We start from the raw sequence: 22,488 nt of genomic DNA, 5'->3' as shown, positions 1-22,488 counted from the left end.
TTTTAGTCATGAGTTAGTGAATTGGTCTTAAATCTTGTACTAAACCTAGTAATCTTGTAGTTTTATGTTCATGGTATTATTGAATGAAATGTTATGTTTTTTTCAAAAAAAAAAAAAAAAAAAACCAATTCTAATTCCAACTCAATAATGTTAGTTTTGTGAAAAGGGAGCCTTCTTTTTTCTAGTTCTTTTGTGAAAAATTTCAAATATAAATTAAGCATTTAGTCAAATGAAATTTCGTGAAAAGTGGGCTTTTTTCTTTGATACCAAGTAATTGTAAGATTTCTCAATAATAAGAATAATAAAGGTCCATAAATTCCCCTTACTTCTCACAACCTCCAGCGCTCGTGGGCTTCAACCCCAAATCTTTCTTACTATAACTCATGGACGATCTTATCTCTGTTCAATGTAATCTTTTGTTTGGGTTTGATGTGCTTAGTGGTCTCTGGTCTTTTGTTTGGGTTTGATTCAAAGTATCCCAAGTATAAATTGCCCTTTTAATTCTGATTGTCCACCCTTAAAAAAGTGTCCTCACAAAAAAAATATTATATGTGACAAAATTCTCAACAAACTTGTAAAGAGTCAAAAGCAATTATACTGTTGTTGGGCCTGTTGACCTTAGGCCCGACTTTGCCTTAAGGCCGTTGACCCGTGTACATCCTATTGTTACTACACGGAATTCACTCCCCTGCCAACTCAGCAACTGTTCCTTTCACTCTCGGTATGAGGGTAAGGGACATTATAGATATCCAAATGTCCATTACTATATCTCATTTGCCTGGTGGCAATTCACATTCAATGTAGATCTTCAACTATAGTGCAGCAAAAAGGGAAAAAAGGGTGCAAATTCTACTTCCATCAAACTCAATATGTATATATATAGAGATTTGCTACACACGCTCTCACCCTATACTTTTAAGTGCACAATCTGACATGACACTAAAAACCATCATTAGATCTAAAACTCAATAGTAGTCCATCCAAAATCTAATGGTAATTTTTTGTGACATGTCAAGAAGTGCATTTGGGAGTGTGTGTAGGAGAGAAGCATCCAGAACTAACCTACTATAATACAGCCCACAAAACTAGTTCATCTCCATTTGTTTCACCTGCTGCGGGAAAAGAAAACACTTTTTAGACCACACAGGAGCGCACACAGAGAACTATGTCATTTAAACCAAAAAATAGAAAATAATAATAATAATAATGCAAGAAAAATCTAACCTTGCTTTGGCAAGTTCTCCTGTTATGTCCAATTTGTTTGCACAGCATGCAGCGAAAAGTTTTTTCTTTGAGACTGCCAGCCTCTGCCTGGCTATCATTTTGACTTAACTTCATGCAACTCCTCCTGTTATGTCCAATCTTTTTACAGAGATTGCAATGCACTGAACTCCCCTTGAAAGGTTTCTTTCTTTGCCGATCTAGTACATCAAGTACAACATTCTCCACTCCCTGAACTTGAGCGTGATTAAAAACTATATCCTTTATCGGCATCCCAAGTATCAATTCCAAGGCCCTTTCCCTAGCTCGATGCGCCTTCAAGTATGGTATTAAGACCCCATATTCCAGCTCAATATCCCTCATGATTTCCTTGGGCTTATAATTGATATTTTCTCGCACACGGTCCATGATACAACTTAAGATCCATTTCATGTTTGCTTGTCGATGGCTGGACCTTTCTGGCCTTGCACAAGAATGCTCCCCCCTCAATGTCTTTATTTGGAAAGTTTCAACATCTTGAACCTTAGATGCATGGATTCGCCATGAACAACCATCTGAAGCACATTTAGCAGTCACTCGAACTCGGTCTGATCTGATAAATGTCAACTCGAATTTCATGGCAATGGCAATAGCTACCAGTGCACTGCGAAATGCTTGTGCATCAGGAAATTCCTGCCCTACCGCTAGTGTCTGACTCTCTCTTCCATTAACCAGTTCAGATATAGATGGACTATTCTGGCTATCCTGAGAAGCCTCAGGAACATCATCACCATCTCTGCAATATAGTAAAAGTTTCTGAGCAATAGATTAGCATGACAGCAAAGTAAAATCAAAATTGTTAAAGAGTAATTTAATCACAAGCCAAAAAACCATCACATTGTGTCCCATCCTGGCAAAGAAAGGTACACTTGTCAATTCACCAGAAGGCATAATATTTTGAAACTGATATTTTTCCCACAGAATAGTCATTACTACTGGGATGTGACATGCTATGACTAATGCAAAACTAGCAGCTCTGTTGTCAGAGGACATGAATCAAAACCGTATGATCTAATAGCATTAAACAGTGAAAAACAAAATATAATAAAAATAGTCAACAATAAGCACAAATAAGATATGTCAGTTGCGATGCTTGCATGAACTCTGTGCATGCTCGATGCAGTCAAGGCGATCCGACAACATATGAACAGACTGTTGTATCTCCTCCTGACCATGTCTCAGTCCCAGTAATCTCATCCACATCATGCTCTGCATCCTCAGCTGCATCATCATCATCCTCAGCAATCTCAACATCATTCTCATCAGCATCCACATCATCATCATCGTCCATGGCACCCCTAGCTATACGAGGTTCCACCATATGAGCATGACTCCGCTGAATAGTAGCAAGACTATAAGGAGACTGAAGAGATATGCGGGGCTCAGAATCAGAAAAAGTAAAACCAGCAAACTCAGCCAACCGAGTGATCAAGCAAGCATAGGGAAGACTGAGTTTCTTTCTACAACCCGACAAAAGAGACTCCCAAAATCAACCATCAACTGTTGCTAAGAGCATACAGCAAGTGCGCCCTGTCTATCCCTACGGTACCATAATGCTTGATGGGAAAAATATCAGAAGTGATAATACGAGACAACAATCGAGGAGGGATATAAAAACAGGCCTATGCCAAACTCTACATCTCAAATGAGCCATCCTCTCACAGATGGAGAGATACAAGACATCAGCATGCTACCTGTAGGAGCAGTGGCAGCAGAGAGTGGGCACTCAGGGTTAGGCACCCGGGGAATGCCAAATGTCTTGGCAACATAATCAGGCGTGACATGCAAATGCTTACCACTCAGGTAAACATTAAAAGAAAAATCTTCCCCAATATCATAAATATTGGAGTAAAACTCACAAACCAAACTGGGCGCGGGAGCGGGAAGATTGTAACAAGGGGACGCCAATGATGGAAATCAAAGACTATGAATGAGGGCGACCTAGCACTCAAGAAAGTTTACCTCTCTCTCAACAATAAGAATAGGAGAGGTAAACTTTGAATGGAAGAGGGCAGCAGCTTCATTGTCATGGAATCTGTTGCTCATGTAAATGCGTGGGCACACATTGCGGCTGGAGGAAGCCATGATGATCTGAGCAATTCTATAAGAAAGAAAATTTCTGAAAAGAAAAACAGTGAAAAATACACTGTATTTGAAGTTGCTTAACAACAATTACTAATGGACATTTTTTTTTTTTGATAAGTAACAATTACTAAGACATTAAAGCAATATATGCTCAGTTTTAGGGGGAATATGTGTATGAGGGTATTTAGGCCCTAGGGCATAAGGTTTGACTTTTGGCTTAAAGAGCTTTTCAATCTTCTTCATGACGTTTCTATGCATAGCCCGACGTCCTCATCAATTTAAGGTCTTTTGCTTGTGGAAGCTTACACACACCACGCAATTCATGGTTTATCTTGTTAATTCTATGAATGCATTGTATGCCTTTGATATCCATCAAGTGTTAAAAAATGTCATGTCATTGATAAACATGTTGAATTTACTGAATGAGATGTCAATTCATTGATCTCAATTGTCTTGAGATGTGTGTGGTTGGTGGTGTGGTAATACCTTTAGGGGAGTGTCAATATTTTGTTTGATTTTTTAGAGTGATTCAACATTTTTGGGAATCACATCCGGACAGCTTGTAATTGTGTCCGAACAGGACCTGAGAGTCAGGTGGTGTTTGGTAAATGGGTTGGCCTAGACGCTATAGTTGATGTAGATTGATGTGAAAAAAAAAGTAAGAATATTTTATATAAAAAAGTGAAAAAATGATATGGAAAAGTGAAAAAAATTTGTTTTGTAGTGATTTTTTTATTTGAATAATAATAAAAAGTGAATGATGTGATATAAAAAGTGAAAAAGTTAAAATATTTTGATGTTAATTTTTTTGGGAAATAGTGATGAACAGTGTCTAAGCCAACTCCAACCCCTTTACCAAACAAGGCCTCAATGCCTCTGTTTGTCTGACCGTCTCCGGACAGGCCTAGCACGAAATCAAGGGTTTCAAATTAAAACCCCCAAACTCTCATTTGTTTTTCAAAACTCACATTTGGGCTCTCTCTCTCTCTCTCACACGACACAATCCGGGATGGATTTCATACTATGACATTGGTTTGATTCACTCTTGTTTAGAGCATGCATACTACGTGTTCAACAAAATGCCTCAATGGGTGTTTTGTTGGATTTTGTGATCCAATTGATTGGCATTGCATTCTAGGACACTCCATTAGGCATTTTGATCCATTGTGTGCATTTTAGAATCATAAAAACATGTTTTGACATTACATACCTCATTGTGGCTTAAGTTTGAGTTCTAGCATGGTTCATGAAATCTCATTCATTAAGCATCTCATTTGCATGCATTCCTACCTAGGATTGGTGAGTGAGAATGAGTTTGAGAGGTTGCCACACTTAGGTTGGTTTTGACCTAAGTAAGGTAGTATGTTCAGACACATGCACTATCATTGTTTGTGAATCACCTTAGCTTAGGTGATGGACTTCTGTGTTTTGGTTGTGGTTACTTATCAAAAAAGGTTGTGGTTGGTTGGTTTATTTTTCAGGTCATGGCTGAATCATCAAAAAAGATACAGAAAAGAAATGGAAAAAGCTTTCAAGGAAAAGATGAAGAACAGACTCCTTATAGTTGAGCAGGGTGTTAAGGTAAAGTGACCTTGAGGACCCTGGCATTGCCTTCATCCTTGACATCATTTGAGACAGGAATTGGTTGAGTTTGTTTCAACCAATCAACACTTATCTTAGCCTTGTTCGTGACTTTTAAGCGAACATGGTTAATATAAGTGCGTCTCCTCCCCACTTCACCGCAAAGGTTTTACGTGTTAAAATTCCTGTCAGTCCCACTCTTATTTCTCAAGTGACACAACTACCCATTGTGCCTAATCCTGGTTTTCCCTTTCCTACACCTGATCAACCCAACTGCACTGATATGCAAGCTAGATTTAATCCTACAGCTGGGCATTTCTGGCTAGAGCATGAAAAATCAGTGTCTATTGGTTATCTCTCTGCTCTTATGCGACTTCTTGCTCACATAGTGATGCAAAATGTCTGGCCGATAAACCGTTATTCAGAGATTGGGTTTGATAGAGCTAGGATGATTTATGGGATTGCAGAGGGGACTACCATCTGTTTTTGCTCACATGTTGTTACTTGCATGATTGAGGTCTTTGACGACACCACCACTTCCTTACCTTTTGCTGGCCTCATCACCAAAATTCTTAGATTTTGTGAGCTAAACATTCCTCCGAATGAAACCATTCAAGTTCCTCAAGGATTCTTTGGCAAAGCTACTGTTCAGAAATCCAAAGCTCAACTGCAAGGAAGAGACAATGCTCTTGAGGTTCTTGTAGCACCTGCACCAATTGCAGGTGGTAATCCTGATGCGTCATCATCATCTTTATCCTCTGTCTCCAGGGCTGCACTCATGGAGCAGATTACTGCCATGGCTAAGCTTATGAGCGGTAGAGATAGGAGACAGATTGGTATGGATGAGCGCTGGGTGGCAACAGAAAAGAGGCTGATTGAAATGAAGCAGCGGCAGAATGCTATGGAGACAATCCAAACTGTTATGGGAGAGCAGTTGGTGAGTTATGGGAGTTAGCTGAGTGCCATTCAGACTGAGTTGGGAGCACAGTCCAAGGATGTGGAGCAGATTGACTCACATGTCAAATGCATTCTGGACAGAGTTCTACTTGAGGAAGAAAAAGACTCGTGATCATGATATGTGTTTTGACTTGTTAACTTTCTAATTTTATGATGTAATGTTTAAAACAACTTGATCTTTGGTTACTTTTGCTACATTTGGATGTATGGTTGATTCTTTCACTTTGTCCTGATGACAAAAAGGTGGAGAAATTTTGGGTTTAACCGATTCATTGGTTGAATTTTTAGCAGTTATATGGGTGGTACTGAATTTTTCCTTTGATGTATTGAATCTTGGACATGAATGATTTATGAAATTCAATTATCATTGTTCAAATGTGATCAATTGCTCATCAATTTTGGATTTAATTCTTGATTTCAATTTTTGAGCAATTTGATTTAATTGCCAGTATGTATTTCAGGATATTTCTTTTCAATAATGCATCTAACCTATTTTTGTGGTTTGATAGATTAGATTGAATCTTGGGGGATCTTGTAATCAAATTCATGTTGTAATGGGTTTTGTTACCGAATGGCCAAATAAGGAGTTTGTTAGGTTTTTAATTAGCCTATTCGATGTCTAAAACAAGCGCCTTTGTATTTTGTGGCATTAGGCAGTTTTGTAGTTAGAATTTGGATTGAAGATTGCTAAAATAAATATCAAGTACAAAATCTCGTGTCCAGACATGGCCTGGCAGAGAGTTGTTGTGCAAATCTGTGTGCACATTTCCAGATAGAAGTTGGACAGAAAGTTGGGCGCTAGCTGGTGGGCACATGTCCGAATATGAGGACTTCTAGGGAGCTCCTGTGCGCTGACCTGTGTGCTGGTGTCTGGACATAAGGACTTCTAGAGGACTTCCAGGGAGTTCCTGTGCACTGACCTGTGGCCTGGTGGGTGCGCTGGTGTCTAGACATGCTAACCTTCAGGGAGTACATGTGCGCTGATTTGTGCAATGGTGTCCTGACAGGATGACCTCCAAGGAGTACTTGTGTGTTGTTGTGTGCGCAGGTGTTCGGACATGAACCTGTTAGAAGACATGAAACCCTAGTGATGTCCGGATGCATCGTAATCCTGTCCGGATGCCGCCTTTGATTTAAGCAACTTTAGGGTTCAAGGCTTATTTTTTCAAGTCTACTTAAAAGGCTTTGAGCGCATGAATTTAAGAGAGATAAGCAGCACTATTCACCTTTGATATTGAGTGTTCCTAATCGCTATGTGCTTTCCATTGTGCTAAGAGATATTGATGGTATGAGCATTGACGCTTAATTCTCTTGGAGTATTCAACTCACGTTGCTGTTCTACATCAACAAAACAGATTAAAGTTTACTTGTGGGTTAATAAAGAAACCAAAAAGAAAGATAGGCTAGTGAGGAGCTTGTTGGCACACAGAATGGCTTAGTCATTACTGTGGGTTGTAAGTGTACTATGCAAGTGTAGTATTCTTTCTTAGTGATTGATTTCCTTGATTTAGCTATTTCGAAGTTGTTTTACTTTAAAAGAGTTCAAATGGTTTTCACTTCATCAACAAAAGTTGGTGTGTTGATGTGTGCATGCTTTTATTGCTTTGAGTGGTTTGAATTATATTCGCTGCAGAATTTTTATTTTTTAAATTACTGCACAATTGTTGCTTGTGTGCGTTGAAGTCTAAATTTAGCATCTCAAAACATTCGGACACTAAAGTTTGGTAGGCATAGATATCCACAACTACTTAAAAAGTAATAGCATAATGATCTATCATTTCTAGAGAGAATTAAACCCAAAAACAAAAAATTGATATTCAAATTTCAACAGGTATACAATTAGAGTAATACTACATACTATACTCTCATCTCACTGGGCTGATGTCGTAGAGTTTATCAGTCAATAGCTTTAAAAAATAAAATATCTAAGGGATGATAGGCACTACTGCATCGGCCCAGTGAGATGGGGGTGTAGTATGAAGCATTACCCATACAATTATAATCTCTTCTCATACCTGGGAAGTGAAACTAGATCATCCTCAGCATCAATGAACTCTTGTGGATCAATTGGAACCACAATCTCTCTTCAAATTAGATCATCCACAGCATCAGTAAACTCTCAGTAGCAAATCAAAATCATTTTTAATGACTAAACAACAGAGATGAGCAAGTTCTCCATACCCATGAGTTGATGTTGGACCATCAATTACTGTATGCTGAACTACTGGAGTACCATTCTCTCTGCAATAAATCAAATCCCAGCCATGATCAATTCAACATGTTACTGCAACCCAGATAAAAATAATAACCACATTTTCATAAATCAGAAAAAACCCAACTCAACTAGTTCATTAGCGAAATCAAAGTATTAAGCTCCATAATAAGTGTTAATTTAAGTTTCTCCGGTTCCTTTTGCTAGAAATTCTACTTATTTCTTTTCCTTCCCAACATTTTCCCTGCGCTTTAAGATGCAAAATTTCTTTCACAGACTGCTCAGCCACTAAACCAGCCCCTGGAGACCGAGAAACTGAGATGAATCCAGAAGGGAGTGGGGGAAGGTTGAAGGTTCACATTTTTAGTGGCTCACTCATCAGGAAACAACTCAACTTCTGCCCAAAAAATTGATTAAGAACCAAAATTCCGATTTCTCAGGAACAAAACAGATTCTAGTCCCTACTTTGGTGCCAAAAAAGGAGTACAGAGACTAAATTGATATTTAACATCTTAAATCTATGCTTCCCAAATACTGAAAAACTCTATTTAGTGGGAAATTTTTTCAGCTGAGTTATATTGTAATCTCAGTTCTGGATAATATATATGAGGAAAAGCAGGACTCAAGCTTTCTATTTCTTTTACTTTCTTGCACTTTCTCTGCAACCAACTCAGTCCAAGCATGAGTCGTTTCTTCACTGGTCTATTTAAGCTAGCTGAGTGGAATCCTTTATTCTCTATGAGTCCTTATCATGACCATTCTTGCGCTTGAAGTTCTAAAATCTTGTGCAACCTTTCATCAACAACCAAGCGGATGGTCATTTCCAAAAGCACGATTAGGTCCTTTCCCCCCATTTTCTCAGCACCCAAACAAGTGAATTCCACCAAGCCAAAAGTAAAAATTCCGTTGTATCTACCTCAACAACAAAAAAAATGATCTCTTAAAAAAAAACTTCCACCTGCATTTTGGTGCAGCTTCCCAGCAACCAAACAAACCCAAACAATAATCACATTCTACAAAATAAAATAACCCCTCGTGGATCCTCCGCTACTATTTCACTTAAACTAACTCAAGATTCTCAACATACTCGTTTCTCCAATTAAAGTGCAAACTATGAATCTTTCAAAAAACATACTTGGTAAAATTTTCATTTCCTTTTTCTTTGCGGCTTTTTCTCAGTAACCAAACAAACATACCCTAGCTACAAAACATGATTCCACGTCAAGTTTACCAAAGAACCGTTTCACTCAAACAACTCTCAACAGAATTAAGTAATTTCTCTATTAGAATCTCAAAATCCCAAACCAAAACGACACCAGAATAGGAAATGCAAAACATTTTCATGCTGTTTTCATTTCCGTCACTTTCTCAGCAGCCAAACGGAGCCTAACCTGAGAAACAATTCAGCGCCAGTATCAAACAAATATAGCGGGATTCTCTGCGAGGCCTCGAACTCGCTCAGCATGGCGACGACGTCGTCATCGCACTCGACCGAGACTAGCCGCGAGTCGAGGGTCTCGTCGGGGAGCTGGAACTTGATCTCGATGCAACTCGGCGCGACACAGCTGAGTTGAATCATCTTGGATCGTAGCCCCTCGAAGCTCAACGACCGGTCGACGAGGACCAGCCTCGTCTTGCCGCCGACGTAGCTCACTCGGCCGAGTTGGCGAGTCAACTCTCCCCCGAAGTTGCAGAGGAGCTTCGCTTTCGGCGCTGACATGTCTTAGCTTTTGGGTCGGGTCGGGTCGGGTCGGGTTCGGGCCGAATATTTGGGGTTTGGAGCACATTGCAGAGGCCAGAGAGCGACGGTGGATTGGGGGGAAGAGAGACAGTGACTCAGTAGGTATAATTGTAAATAGAGTGAATATGGGGGGTTAAACTATTAATGAGAAAAAGAAAGCCCAATAGCTTGATCAAATAAGGCCCAAACTATTTTCAGCCTACTTCTTTTAAGGTATCCGAAAGTCCATTTCTATATAAACCCTTAACTACAATCAATTCATGTTGAAGCCCAACACCTTCTTCAACAATGAAATGATCACTTTTCGAATCTATTTTCTTTTTCCAAGTTTTTTTTTTTTTTTTTAGTAATTTCTAATTGTATTTTTAACTATGTTCTTAATTAATTAGTTTAAGTTCCCAAGCCACCATGCCCTCATAAATAAGACTGAGAATCGACCCCCTCCGGTCGGTGCTCATCTCATATCAATTCTTACCTTAAATACAATCGATAAACGAGTTTAATACTAACTGACTACCTGACAATAGTCCATAAGGGTTACTTATTACCTCTAACCAACTCGTTTAGGTTGGTTACGGTCACTATATTGCCCACCTTAGGCCTAATTCCCACTCCAAATGAGTCGGAACTTCAAAATAAATTTTGACCCTCTTGGCTTGTGGATCCCATTGAGCATGGGTCCATGCTCAAAAGTGTACTTAGTGAACTTTATCCATAAGGTTGTTATTTTAGAGTTAATTAGACTTGAAAAAATAATAATAAATGAATTACAACTCAAAAATTATACAATTTTCTTTTTGTTTTTAAAAAAAAATGCCTTAATTAAGGCCATGCTGTGGACCTCACACATCCACTTAGCAAACACACAACGTAGTTTTGTAGGTATCAACTGTCGTCGGATCTGCTACACTAGAGTCTACATGACACGTGTGACCTGGCCACTCCAATAGTTCGACTCGTGTTCCACGTGGAAGGGAAAAACCCTTAATCTAGCAAATTAAAAAGAGGGTTAAATACCAAATACCTCCCTGGGGTTTGGTAACTTTATTTTTACCCCCCCTGAGGTTTCATTTTTATCACAGGATCCCCCTGGAGTTTTGATAAAGGACCAAATTAGTCAATCCGTTAGTTGACTGTTAGGACTGACACGTGGACCAATCAGATGTTGACACATGCCACCTATTTTATTTTTTTTATTTTTTTAAAAAAATTAAAAAAAAAATGTATTTTTTTTTTTAAAAAAAAAAAGAAAAAAGAAAATTAAAATTTAGCTCGACCATTTGGAATTGCTCGACCCTCCTTATGCTTGGGGGTGGCTCGACCACCCCATGGGCTTTCACTGAAATTGTGAAACCACTAATGATCTCCGATCGTCTGGGGGGTGGTTTGACCCACCAGAATAAAGGGGTGGCCGAACCACCCGGTGCCAGTGGCTTTCGACCACTATTTTATTTTTTATAAAAAAAAATACATTTTAATTTTTTTTAAAAAAAAATTTAAAAATTAAATATGTGCTACGTGTCAACATCTTATTGGTCCACGTGTCAGTCTTAACGGTCAATTAACGGATGGACTAACTTGGTCATTTTTTAAAACTCCAAAGAGGTCCTGTGATAAAAATAAAACCCTATAAAAGTAAAAATAAAGTTACCAAACCCCAAGAGGTATTTGGTATTTAACCCTTAAAAAGAAGGTTACTATTGGTTACCATGTGCTTAAGAATCCTTAAAAACCGTGAAAGAAAATAAAAACCCAAAGGAAAAGAAGAGAAAAGAAGAGAAGAGAAGAGAAGAGTCAAAGGAATAGTGCCACGTCTCCCACTTGTCCACCATTCACGTTTCCTGCAATTCCTCCATCTTTACAATAAACAAAGTATTGACTGAGACTTTAGTTAACTCCATCAACAATATAAAAAGGCCTCGAGGATACTGACATGAGCTGCTGGAAAGATTTGTTGCTTTAGGCATGGAGAATAATAATCCTACTTTATATGTCTTTGCATGTTGGCTTGGTTTGGAGCTTTGCCTAAACGAAAGTGACAACGAAAGAGTTTGCCTTCATTTAAATATACACATTATTCAAGAGCCGTCTCTTCATGGGTTTCTTTCTCAATCACTTTGACCTCCCATCTTTTTCACCAATCAATCAATTTTTCATGTGGGGGTAGGTTTATTAATCCCCCTCTGCTTTTAAGCTTCTCCCGTACGTCATCTCATAGTGGTTAGACGTATAATAAGGTGAGAGTTCGACTCTCAAAATGAGAATCGAACCTTAACAGTATTAGTTATACGGCAAAAAACTTTTGATTAGTAACGACACTTTAGTAACGTGTCAATGGGCTTGACACGTTACTAAATGTTAGTAACATGTGGTTAGTAATGTGTGCGGCGTGTTACTAATTTGGATGTTATTTCAAAAACATTTAGTAACGTGTCAATTTCTGACATGTTACTAAAGTATAAAAAAATTAATAAAATTTTTTTTTTTCTTTTTTCAAATTTATTTCTGGAAATTTCTTTTTTCAAATAATATCGATATTATTTGAAAAAAAAAAAAAGAAAGAATCATACTATGATTTTAGTTGGATTTGAGAGAATGTTTGCAATTTTCATTGTCTAAATTAAACTTCTTTCGATGCGACTCCAAGTAGACATGTAGGTGCTATTTTAATCTTAATAGTATTAGCCGTCTTGAATCTCGTTGATGCCCTGATCATGTGATTGAATGAGACTATTGTTTTAGTTGGATTTAAGAAAACGCTTGCAATTTTCACCGTCTGGACTTCTTTCAGTACGACTCTAAGCAAACACGTGCTATTTTAATCTTAATAGTATTAACCGTCTTAGACCTCGCTGATGCTCTAATAGAACTGAATCAGATTATGGTTTTAGTCGGGTTTGAGAGAACACTTGCAATTTTCCCAATCTTTCACTGTCTAGACTTTTTTCAATGCAACCCCAAGCAGGCATGTGCCATTTTAATCTTAATAGTATTAGCCGTCTTAAATCTTGCTGATGCCTTGATTTGACTAAATTAAACTATAATTTTAGTCAGATTTAAGAGAAAGTTTGCGATTTTTACTATCTAGACTTTTTTCAGTGTGACTTTAAGCAAAACATGTACTATTATAATTATTATAATTATGCTCACCAAGGATAACTACTGTTTTCGAATAAAAACCACTTCAAAAAGAAAAACGCCACGCGCAATATACATTAGGGTGCCTAGGGCTACTACACTCTACACCTTGAAGTTAGAGCATGATGATGCCCGAATTAAGGCGTAATTCAAGGATTGTGGAAATCTAAGTAATAAAAAAACACATATACAATAGTTTTTTTTTTTTTGGTAGAGATCATAGAAATGAGTGGATTTCTTGCATTCCTCGCAGAATCATGCGTGAGTCAGAATATGGTGGGGGTAATATAGTTTTTTTCTTAGCAGAGAGTTTGAGGAGAGAGCGTGAAGGGTTGAGTATGGGAGGAGGGAAACATGGGAGGATACTGTGTGGCACATACAGCACAAACAAATTTGACTTCCAGAAGAAGAAGAGCCCCTAGCCCTAGCTCGCTGCTTTCATCACACATCCCTATCCATGCAGCTTTATGTATACGTGGGGGGCATATGTCCTATTGGCTATTGCCTATATTATATACCTTTTTATTTTTATTTTTTATTTTTTAATAAGATAAAATAATAATAATAATAATAATAAAAGAGAAAATATAGACCACATCATGAGAAATTGATTGGTGGTAGTCCCTAAATAAATGTTGTCTAAATCATTAACCCCAGTGTAATTAATTTGCTGTCGGGTACTTATATATATAATTTGGTTTTCTCTTTGTAATATTATCCACTTTTGGGAGAAAGACAATTACTATAGAATATGCTTCCAAGCTTTTTCAGATGAATTAATTAGTATATAAATTAATCTCAGCCCTTGAAAAAGACTGAAAATTAAAAAAAAAAAAAAAAAAACTGTATATGATCGAGCCAGCCCTATAATAATCTGAGCTTTAATTAGCTTTAACCATTATATATATTTTCATTATCTAAAAGGAATGAAAATGAAAGAATTGGTTTTGAATATATATAAATTAATAATTTAGATGTCGTTGACACATGTAAAGAAGATAGTTCCAAATCTGCTTAGATGTTTAGGGTTTATATATATATATATCTTTTTTATTTTCCTCAATGGAGGGCAGAGCTTTGATTAGCTAAAAGAAAATGAGAAATCCTGATCATGATCACAGATCACCAATGGGTGTTCCTTGAGTATCCAAATGAGAGCTGGAAGTTGGGAAACAGGGGTTGGAGGTGTCGGGATAAAGATGACACCCATTAATTTAAGGCTTTTTTAGGGTTTGATATATTTGATTAGTACTCAAGGCCACGTATATTAAACTCAAAAACAACTCAAAAGCATACCAAAAGAATCCCCTCCATGCCATGCGCATCTTCTTCACCAAACCTTTACTATTTCTTTTTCTCTCTTAATTTCTTATTAAAATCATCACAAAGATTATGAAATGATTAACTTTATCTGCCAGCTGCTTGAGAGCTTTTAATTTGGAGAATCTCTTTGTTTCTCTGACTCTCTCTCTCTCTCTCTCTCTCTCGATCCTTATCCTTCTTGCTTACCATCCCTTTGGCTTTACTTAACTCTGAATTAACCCTAGCAAGATTAAACAAATAATATAATAATAAACCCAACTCTCACAGGGCCTTATCTATTTTTGCTTAAAATAACCCCAACTTGATTTGGAAATTACTTGCCAGACAAGACAACCAAAACGAAGAAGCCTTAGGTGTCGCTTCCCCATTGGCCTAAAACACATGGTATATATATATATAGATCGCCAATCAGTGCTCCCCGGCAAACTTCTCTGACAGACAACCACATCCTCACCACTTTCCTTGACAACTCTCTGCCGCATTGCCTCGACGGGTCCATATCGGACTGTGCAGAACCTCCCACGTGTCGCAATGGGATACCCCTATATGCATTCATGAGCTCATAATGATGAGATGGAGAGTGAGTCATCATCATAAGACCTATAATGCAGGGGTAGCTAGATGCATGCATTCACTGAATATGGCCCAAAAGATAAAAACTAGCCACGAATTTTACGTACAAACCCTATGATGTAATACAAATATTCCCCCCCAAAATAGACCATATGGATGTATAACTTGTTTGAGATAAAGTTGTATGGAAAAAGAAAATGGGAAAATGATCTTGATGTAATATGGCGAAGGCAAGTGTTCTGACTTTTTTTCTTTCACCTTCATCATGTTAGATAAAATGTTGCCATTTTTAGATGTGGTGGTGGTGAGGGAAGCATAAATATCTTTGGAAGAAACATTTTGTCATCCTTTTACACAAGTTCTATGGTCCACAATAAGACCCACTAGAGGATAATGTGAAATAAATTCCATTCATAATATGCAAATCCATCTACCTGCTTAATTATCTGTTTCAATGTATAATATTTTTCGTTGAAAATCATTTTTCACCTAGACATTATTTTGCTCATATAGAAAATGAGCGATGACAAAAAACGGCCGGTAATTTCTAACAACTTTCGGTGAAGGTCCGGCAGTTAGTATTTTGATGGTTTGAGAAAGATAAACTTTTGGAAAAAAAATACAAAATCAATCTATGTAGTTTACCTGATTTGCAGTTAACTCAAAATAAACTCAAATGTTCCTGAGATATGCCAAAAAAACAATTTAGTCCCTACAGTCAAATTTTTTTCACTGACTTAACAGATTTTGATAGCGTGAAACGTTAGAACTAATAAAATTTCGATACTTATCCTATTTAAATCAGTTTCATACTAACAAAATATGTTAAATTAGTAGACAGAATTTAACTGTATGGACTAAATTATTTTTTTTGGCACGTTGAGCTAATTGTACGTAAATCAGGTAAACCACAATGACTAATTTTGCATTTTTTCCTAAACTTTTACTTTTGAAATTTTAAAACGAAAATTATTTTTTGAAACCAAATTAAAAAGCTTAAAATATTTTTAGTTTAACTATTATTTTTTGCTTTACCAACACCAAAAAAAAAAAAAAAAAAAATTTACGAGGGTTGGAATAATATTTATGAACTAAAATACTGAGAGATATAAATAAATAAAGAAAAAAGTATTAAGAAAATTAGAAAAGTGAGCAAAGCGAAGAGTACTTGGAATGCATATTACACGGCGAGTACTGCCGTTGCTGCAGAATGTGGACGGGTGAGTGCTAATTGGTGGGCAGGCGTGCAATCTGTCTATGCTTTGGTGATGCTACACGTGGATGGATAATAGTGTGGTCCCTGGGGACATTTATGGATTGTTGACACGTGTTAAAGTTGTTAGTTGCGCCCATGTGCCTTTCCTTGCCATGGAAGATGTCTTTGTCACACTTTCTACCAAAAGTTTTCAGCTGGTCGACCTTTTGAATTTGGCTTCGACTTTGAGCCTAACACTCTGCTCAAGCCTGTTCCTTTTCCAAATTGATTGTCAAAATTAAATACATTAGTTGATTTATATTTTTTTTATTAAGTAATGCTACTTATATACTACACGCTCATCTCATTCGGTGGTTGATATGCCAGTATTCATCGGCTTTTGGACTAATCCTTGTTGAAATAAAATTTTTTACTTGTTACGTCAATCCAAGAGCGAAATTAGAACTTTTAGCTTGAGGGGTGAAACTTAAAAATAATAATAATAATTAGGGGATAGAGCAATTAAGAATTTTTTTTTTTTTTGGAACCACCTTTTGGATGCATTAGCAGAATTCCAAGATCACAAAAGTCCTTTTCAATGTACCTACCGTTTCTTTTTGGGGGGGGGGGTTGGTTGTTTAGGGTTTATGGGTTTTAAAAGTGATGGAATAATTAAGCCATTTCATATAATTATACCCATCACAACTAGAAGTAAAGCTTTACAAACAGAATCCTTTTATGAAAAGAATTCATTCCACTTCAAAAGTGAGGGGTATCTAAGACTTGTTAGTCCATCACTCTTTACAATAAATGATGTACTTCAACATATAAATCTTAATTTATTTTTGCATTTTACATGTCCAATGGTAAAATGGTCTTACAAACTTTGTTCTTATCTTGACTGCGTTGAAAGAGGCAATCTTAAGAAGTGATTGGCTGGCAAGAAATCATTGCATGCATGTACTTCTTCTTCTTTTTTTATTTTTATTTTTATTTTTTTCTGGTTTTTACCATTGATTTTACCTTCGGGTTCCCATTGCTTCATTTCCACAATGGACCCTTTTTCTAGGGCAAAAGAACAAGTGGATGCATGTGATGTTGTTGTCCACTCTCAAAATAGTCCTCGAAAGTTGGTCAAGCCAAAGCCATTACAAGTTGAGAGAAAGGGACTCATGTCGTTGTTTTTAATTTGTACAAAGGAAAAGTAAGTTGTCCAAAGTGTTGCACTTGCAATCCAATATCTCCTAAAAGAGAACTTGAAGGGATTTTGTCTCCCCCTTATAGTTAATATTATCCTCAATCAATCTAGAGCAAATAATTTTAGACATGACCCACAAATTCGGTAAGAAATTAACAGATTAGGATTGGGGAACTAACTCGTTTGATTAAATGGATCGGGTAAGTACTGACCTATATAGACCCGAATCCGACACATAACATAGAGTTGAAAGGCTTGACTCATTTAATTAAACGGGTTGGAATTAAAGTTAACTTATATAGTTTTATACTCATGCATTGACGTGACTCGAACCAGAAATAGGAACACGAATTGACAACCCTGATGGATGTTTAGGATGAGATTTGTGTAGGGGTGCAAAGGCGGTTACGGTTAGCGGTTAGTAAATTTCACTAACCGCAACCGCTAACCGCTTTTTTAAAATTGGGCTTTTTTTTTTGGCTTTCTTTAGGGCTTTTTGAGCTTTTTTTTACCCTCATTTTTTTTTCTTGTATTTTTAATATCTTATTGGGCCCAATATAATCCAAAACCCATTCCGATCATACCCCAATAATCAACAAATACACAATAAATGACCCAAAATCATTGGAAATAATTGTAAAATAGTAGGAAATCAAAAATCAAAGTAGCTCGGGAAAAACTCCAAGAAAATGAACCCAAAATCACTGACCTTGGCTGTCTAATTTGAGAAAAAAACTACCTAGTATTTTCGTTGAGCCGATCATGAGCAGAGGGTGAGTTTGAGAGAGTTGAGACTTGAGAGAGGCTGCTCAGCAACTTTGAGTGATTTTGAGATTTCGTGAGATTTAGGGTTGGAAGAAAGAGATGAATATATACAGGTGCAAAACAATGTAGTTTTGCCTTCTATATAATTTTTTTTTTTAAAAAAAAAAGGTTGAAGGATAAAACTATTAACTATCAATGATTCAATTTTAAAAAAATTGTTACTAATGGTTCAAAAAATTCAAAATTGTTCAAAAAATGGTTAATTTTTTTTTTTTTTTTTTAAAAAAAATGGTTAAATTTCTTTTTCTAAAAAATGTTCAAAAAATACATTAATACTTCAATTGTAATTATAAGTGACACATTGTTGAATCTAATGTCAATTACTTAATTTGATATTATATAATCATATAGTCTCATTAAATTATATCATATGATTCACATGATTAATTATTTAAATTCTTATCATATTTACTTATAATATTTTTTCTTTGAATTGAACTTAATATCTAATGGTAAATGGTAATGTTCAAACTCCTAAATTCTAAATTCCTAAAGTATCTAATAATGCTTTAATTAAATTGTAGACTTGTAGTTATAAGTAATATATTGTTTAATTCAATTGAATCAATTGTGATTATCATTGTACATGAATCATATGATTAACTTGTAAACTTATGACTTATGAGTTATGTCATATTATATATGTATTATTTATTATTATATAATCATATGATTTAATGATCAAGTCATCATGTGATATAATCATATCAATTATAGTGATAATATATAAATTACTAAAATTATAATGATAATACATTAATACTTAAATTGTGTTTATAAGTAACACATTGGTCATTGTTTAATCCAATGTCAATTACTTAATTTGATATTATACGAATCACATCATCATTGTACATTAATAATATGATTCACTTGAAGTCTTGAATAAAGTATTTGAATTGTCATCGAATCATATGATTAAGTATTGATATTATACATTTATATTATTCATATGCATATGTAGACTTATATAGACTTATAAGTTTATAACATACATTGAAAATAAGTCTCTAGATATTTAATTGTTGTATTAGTATGAATTGGTATACCTATGAGTTATGTCATATTATATATGTACAATTTGTTATTATATAATCAAATGATTTAATGATCAATCTCATGTGATATAATCATATAAATGATAATATAATATATTAATACTCAAATTGTGATTTAATTATTTTAAAAAAAAATTGTGATTTAATGATCAAGTGATTATGTTATATGTATAATTATTTTTATAATTATAATTATAAAAATATATTATATAAAAAGGCGGTTAGCGGTTAGCGGTTACGGTTAATACGGTTAAGCGGTTAGAGCGGTTAGCGGTTAGAGCGGTTAACGGTTAGCGGGCGGTTTTAAAAACCGCCCGCCTTTGCACCCCTAGATTTGTGTACGTGTGTGATCCCACAAACATTTATTCCATACATCAATTAAACTTTATCATGTACACCATTTCGATCACACACATGAATGTTAGGTCAATTGATAATTGACATTTTGTACTAAATTAGTTAATCGGAATCTTGATCATCAAGTGGATGTTAATGTTATCACAAAATATAATTATCTTGGTGATAAAAATGGAAATCAGAATATCTCCCTACATGGGTGCTTAATTGCTATAACTTGCAATTGGTAGAGATGGCAACGACGTCAACAATGACGGTATTTGCAGTGTCCTTTTATGCTCCGATAGTAGCAATATTTTATGCCCTCTCTCCCTGGCCTCCTAATTAACTGGGCTTTGATTGGGAAGATTAATAGATTATATTATTATAGACTATAGTTAACGTTAAATGTTTTTTCACATTAATTTTTTCACCCATCTCGAGCCACGCATGAGGATGAGGGGTGTTTGTAGGAATTAGCCATAACTAAGCTAAATTGAGTACGGCTTGGCTATATTGTAGACATAGAAAGAGGAGAATACCACCCAATTGGACAACAAAAGTGACTTTGATGTCCAAATCCACAGGCCAACCACCATTTTTGTTTACTGACTTCGAGGTGGTCAGGTTTGGGATCCCCACCCATCCAAATTTTACAAGGTTGTGAGTGATTTTTAGTAGCTCTAGACTTCTCTCATCCATAACATAATGGCCCTATCTTTCCTTCTTAATTACTTGATTAGGAAAGCCTATCCTGACCCTACTATTTCTCTCTTTATTTATCTGGGGTAGAATGAATTGGGATTCACAGTAATTATAAGTTTGAATTGATAGTCATTTGAGTGGATAATGTAAGACATTTTTATATAGGATTCAGATAAACGCACCAAGAAAAAGCAGAAGAAGAAGGTAATAACCAGTGTAGGCCTGACCGTTAAATTTTCGATTATGGATATTCATAGGAGAAGCATGGAGAAGAAAACATTCATGTCTCCCCTTTCCAAACAAACGAAATTATTTGGCAAATCCTTAAGGGAAAAGAAAACACATAAAAAAAGGATTAAATAAATTAGTATTTTTGTCCACCATTTTGGTTGCATTTTTATAACATAATTGAGTGGCATATATATGGTAAAGGGAAGACTGTATCCTAAGAATTGTATATTTTAATACAATGAATATTTAATGGGAAAGAATGGCAAATGCCGTCATATTCTAGAAAAAGAAAGGGTATTTTGGTAAAGTAAAATTGTAGTTGGAACACAAAAGGTGGGAAGATAAACACCTGGCCTTATAAATGAGGGGCGTCGACACTCCAAGACATTCATCATTTCATGGGAGAACAGTATTGGGTGTGTTTGGGTCTGAGGGAAACATAAGATCGAGCAGAGTGACTGAGAGAGACAGGATCTGATCAGGGATGACAATCACCATGAACGGTCAGGAAAATATGCTACACTTCTCTCCACTGTACGCTGATGCATACACCACCACCACCACCACCACCCAACAAGGTTTGTGTCGACTCCAAAGCGCGCAGCAAAAAAAAAAAAAAAAGGTTTTTTGTGTGCTTCTATTAATTGCACCTGTCGTTGACGATTAACATGAGCTTGTGGTGATGATGCATGTTCAGGTGAGTCGAAACCAAGACGACGCCGTAAGAAGAGCAAAGGAGGAGAAGGCGGCGGCAGCGGCGGCGGCGGGATCAAGAAGCGTAAGCTAACCGAGGACCAAGTGACTCTTCTCGAGGGTTACTTCGGAAATGAACATAAGTTGGAGTCGGAAAGGAAGGACCGGCTCGCTTCTGAGTTGGGTCTGGAGCCGCGCCAGGTTGCCGTTTGGTTCCAGAACCGTAGGGCTCGTTGGAGGAACAAGAAATTGGAGGAAGAGTACTCTGTTTTGAAGAAAGAGCAGGAAAGCACCCTTTTCGAGAAATGCCGGCTTGAGTCTGAGGTCCCTTTTCCTTCTCTCTAGATCTTTGTTTCCACTTCTTTTTTGTTTATTACTCTATTTGCTATGTTTTTACTTTAATTAACCTGTCTGTTTCCCGAGAAAAAGACGGAAAAGTAATTCCAACTCATTTTCTGCTTTCCAGTTTCTGAAGTATCGAAAACTTTCATCTTCTTTGATTGATCACCTGCTTGTGTTGGTTTTTTTTTTTTAGCTATTTGCTAGGCTTTAATTAGTTCTATTACTTACCCCGTTTGGTTTCCGAGAAAAGAAGGAAAAGTATGAATTCCCAGTAATTTTTATTTTCTTTCTCGGTCGAGTTTGTCAAGTATATATATATAACAAGCTTGACTTGGTCTACCCATTTACAAATGAAAAATGCTATTTAATAAATAGTAGTATATAATTAAGACAACGTAACAATGAAACTCGCTCTTGTTTTGTCCTTTTTTTTTTCCTCTGGTTTCGCAGTATCCAAACAAATCCTTGTGAGAGAGTATCACTCACTTTACCCAGTTTAATTAACACTAATTTTGGACGAGAAATTAATTGTTTACGCAATTGACTGGCTAAGCAACTTAATATTTTATTCGTAAATGCGTGTCTTGATGCGGTTTACTATTTAATCCTGTAATAATGGAAGAAATATATTAAATTTTTTATTTTTTTTTAAAAAAAAGAAATGGAGGAGGGTGACCCACGGCATAAGAACGTGCATGAGCTCTGGGCTCGAAGCCATGCCACCTTGGTGGGCTACGGCTGTAGAAAATTAACAGAAAGCCAGAAAAATGAATTGACCGAGGAGCAGTGTACTGCCACCTCATGAGACAACAAACGGTACTATATGTATTCCCACGAGCGACCGTACACTGTTGTTTAAGGTGGCTGGGTGATGGGCCTTTCCGAGGCCCACTCACCACGTGACAAATGTTTTTTTTTTAAAAAAAATATCACAAGGGAAAAATTGCGCACAAACTATTTTGACACCCCCCATTGATTGATTTGCAGGTGCTGAAGCTGAAGGAGCAACTGTCGGAGGCAGAGAAGGAGATCCAA

General features: G+C 36.4%; 2 protein-coding genes across 4 annotated transcripts; one reads left to right on the top strand and one right to left on the bottom strand.

Moving 5' to 3' along the window:
* Positions 1-353: 353 nt before the first annotated feature.
* On the bottom strand, positions 354-9,919 carry LOC132175370 (uncharacterized). 3 transcript variants are annotated; one of them, XM_059587303.1, is made up of 5 exons: positions 9,487-9,919; positions 8,065-8,124; positions 7,899-7,967; positions 1,225-1,996; positions 354-1,112 (listed from the first exon to the last, which is right to left on the bottom strand). In XM_059587303.1, exons 1-5 carry the CDS (start codon positions 9,813-9,815, stop codon positions 1,086-1,088), a joined length of 1,257 nt encoding a protein of 418 aa, XP_059443286.1. In that variant the 5' UTR covers positions 9,816-9,919; the 3' UTR covers positions 354-1,085. The 3 variants fall into 3 exon arrangements, with proteins under 3 accessions (XP_059443286.1, XP_059443287.1, XP_059443288.1); XM_059587304.1 differs by having other exon boundaries at positions 354-1,109; XM_059587305.1 differs by lacking the exon at positions 354-1,112 and adding an exon at positions 3,223-3,361 and having other exon boundaries at positions 1,906-2,596.
* Positions 9,920-20,789: 10,870 nt separating this feature from the next.
* LOC132176007 (homeobox-leucine zipper protein ATHB-40-like) lies at positions 20,790-22,482 on the top strand (the record flags this gene model as incomplete). The annotated part of the gene is made up of 3 exons (XM_059588108.1): positions 20,790-20,996; positions 21,116-21,435; positions 22,441-22,482. Coding segments are annotated over exons 1-3 (456 nt in total), but the record flags the coding sequence as incomplete, so codon positions are not given.
* Between the last annotated feature and the right edge of the window lie 6 nt (positions 22,483-22,488).

The sequence above is a fragment of the Corylus avellana genome, chromosome ca3 (genome assembly GCF_901000735.1).
Source record: "Corylus avellana chromosome ca3, CavTom2PMs-1.0".
Classification (NCBI taxonomy): domain Eukaryota; kingdom Viridiplantae; phylum Streptophyta; class Magnoliopsida; order Fagales; family Betulaceae; genus Corylus; species Corylus avellana.
The sequence above is the reverse complement of the archived record's forward strand: the minus strand, read 5'-3'. Positions and strand labels throughout refer to the sequence as shown.

Coding starts and splice junctions, on each gene's coding strand:
- LOC132175370 (XM_059587303.1), bottom strand. CDS start 9,815: ATGTCAGCGCCGAAAGCGAAGCTCCTCTGCAACTTCGGGGGAGAGTTG. Junction 8,125..9,486: donor GGCGCTGAATTGTTTCTCAG/GTTAGGCTCCGT, acceptor GATTTATTGCAG/AGAGAATGGTACTCCAGTAG. Junction 7,968..8,064: donor GGTCCAACATCAACTCATGG/GTATGGAGAACT, acceptor TCTAATTTGAAG/AGAGATTGTGGTTCCAATTG.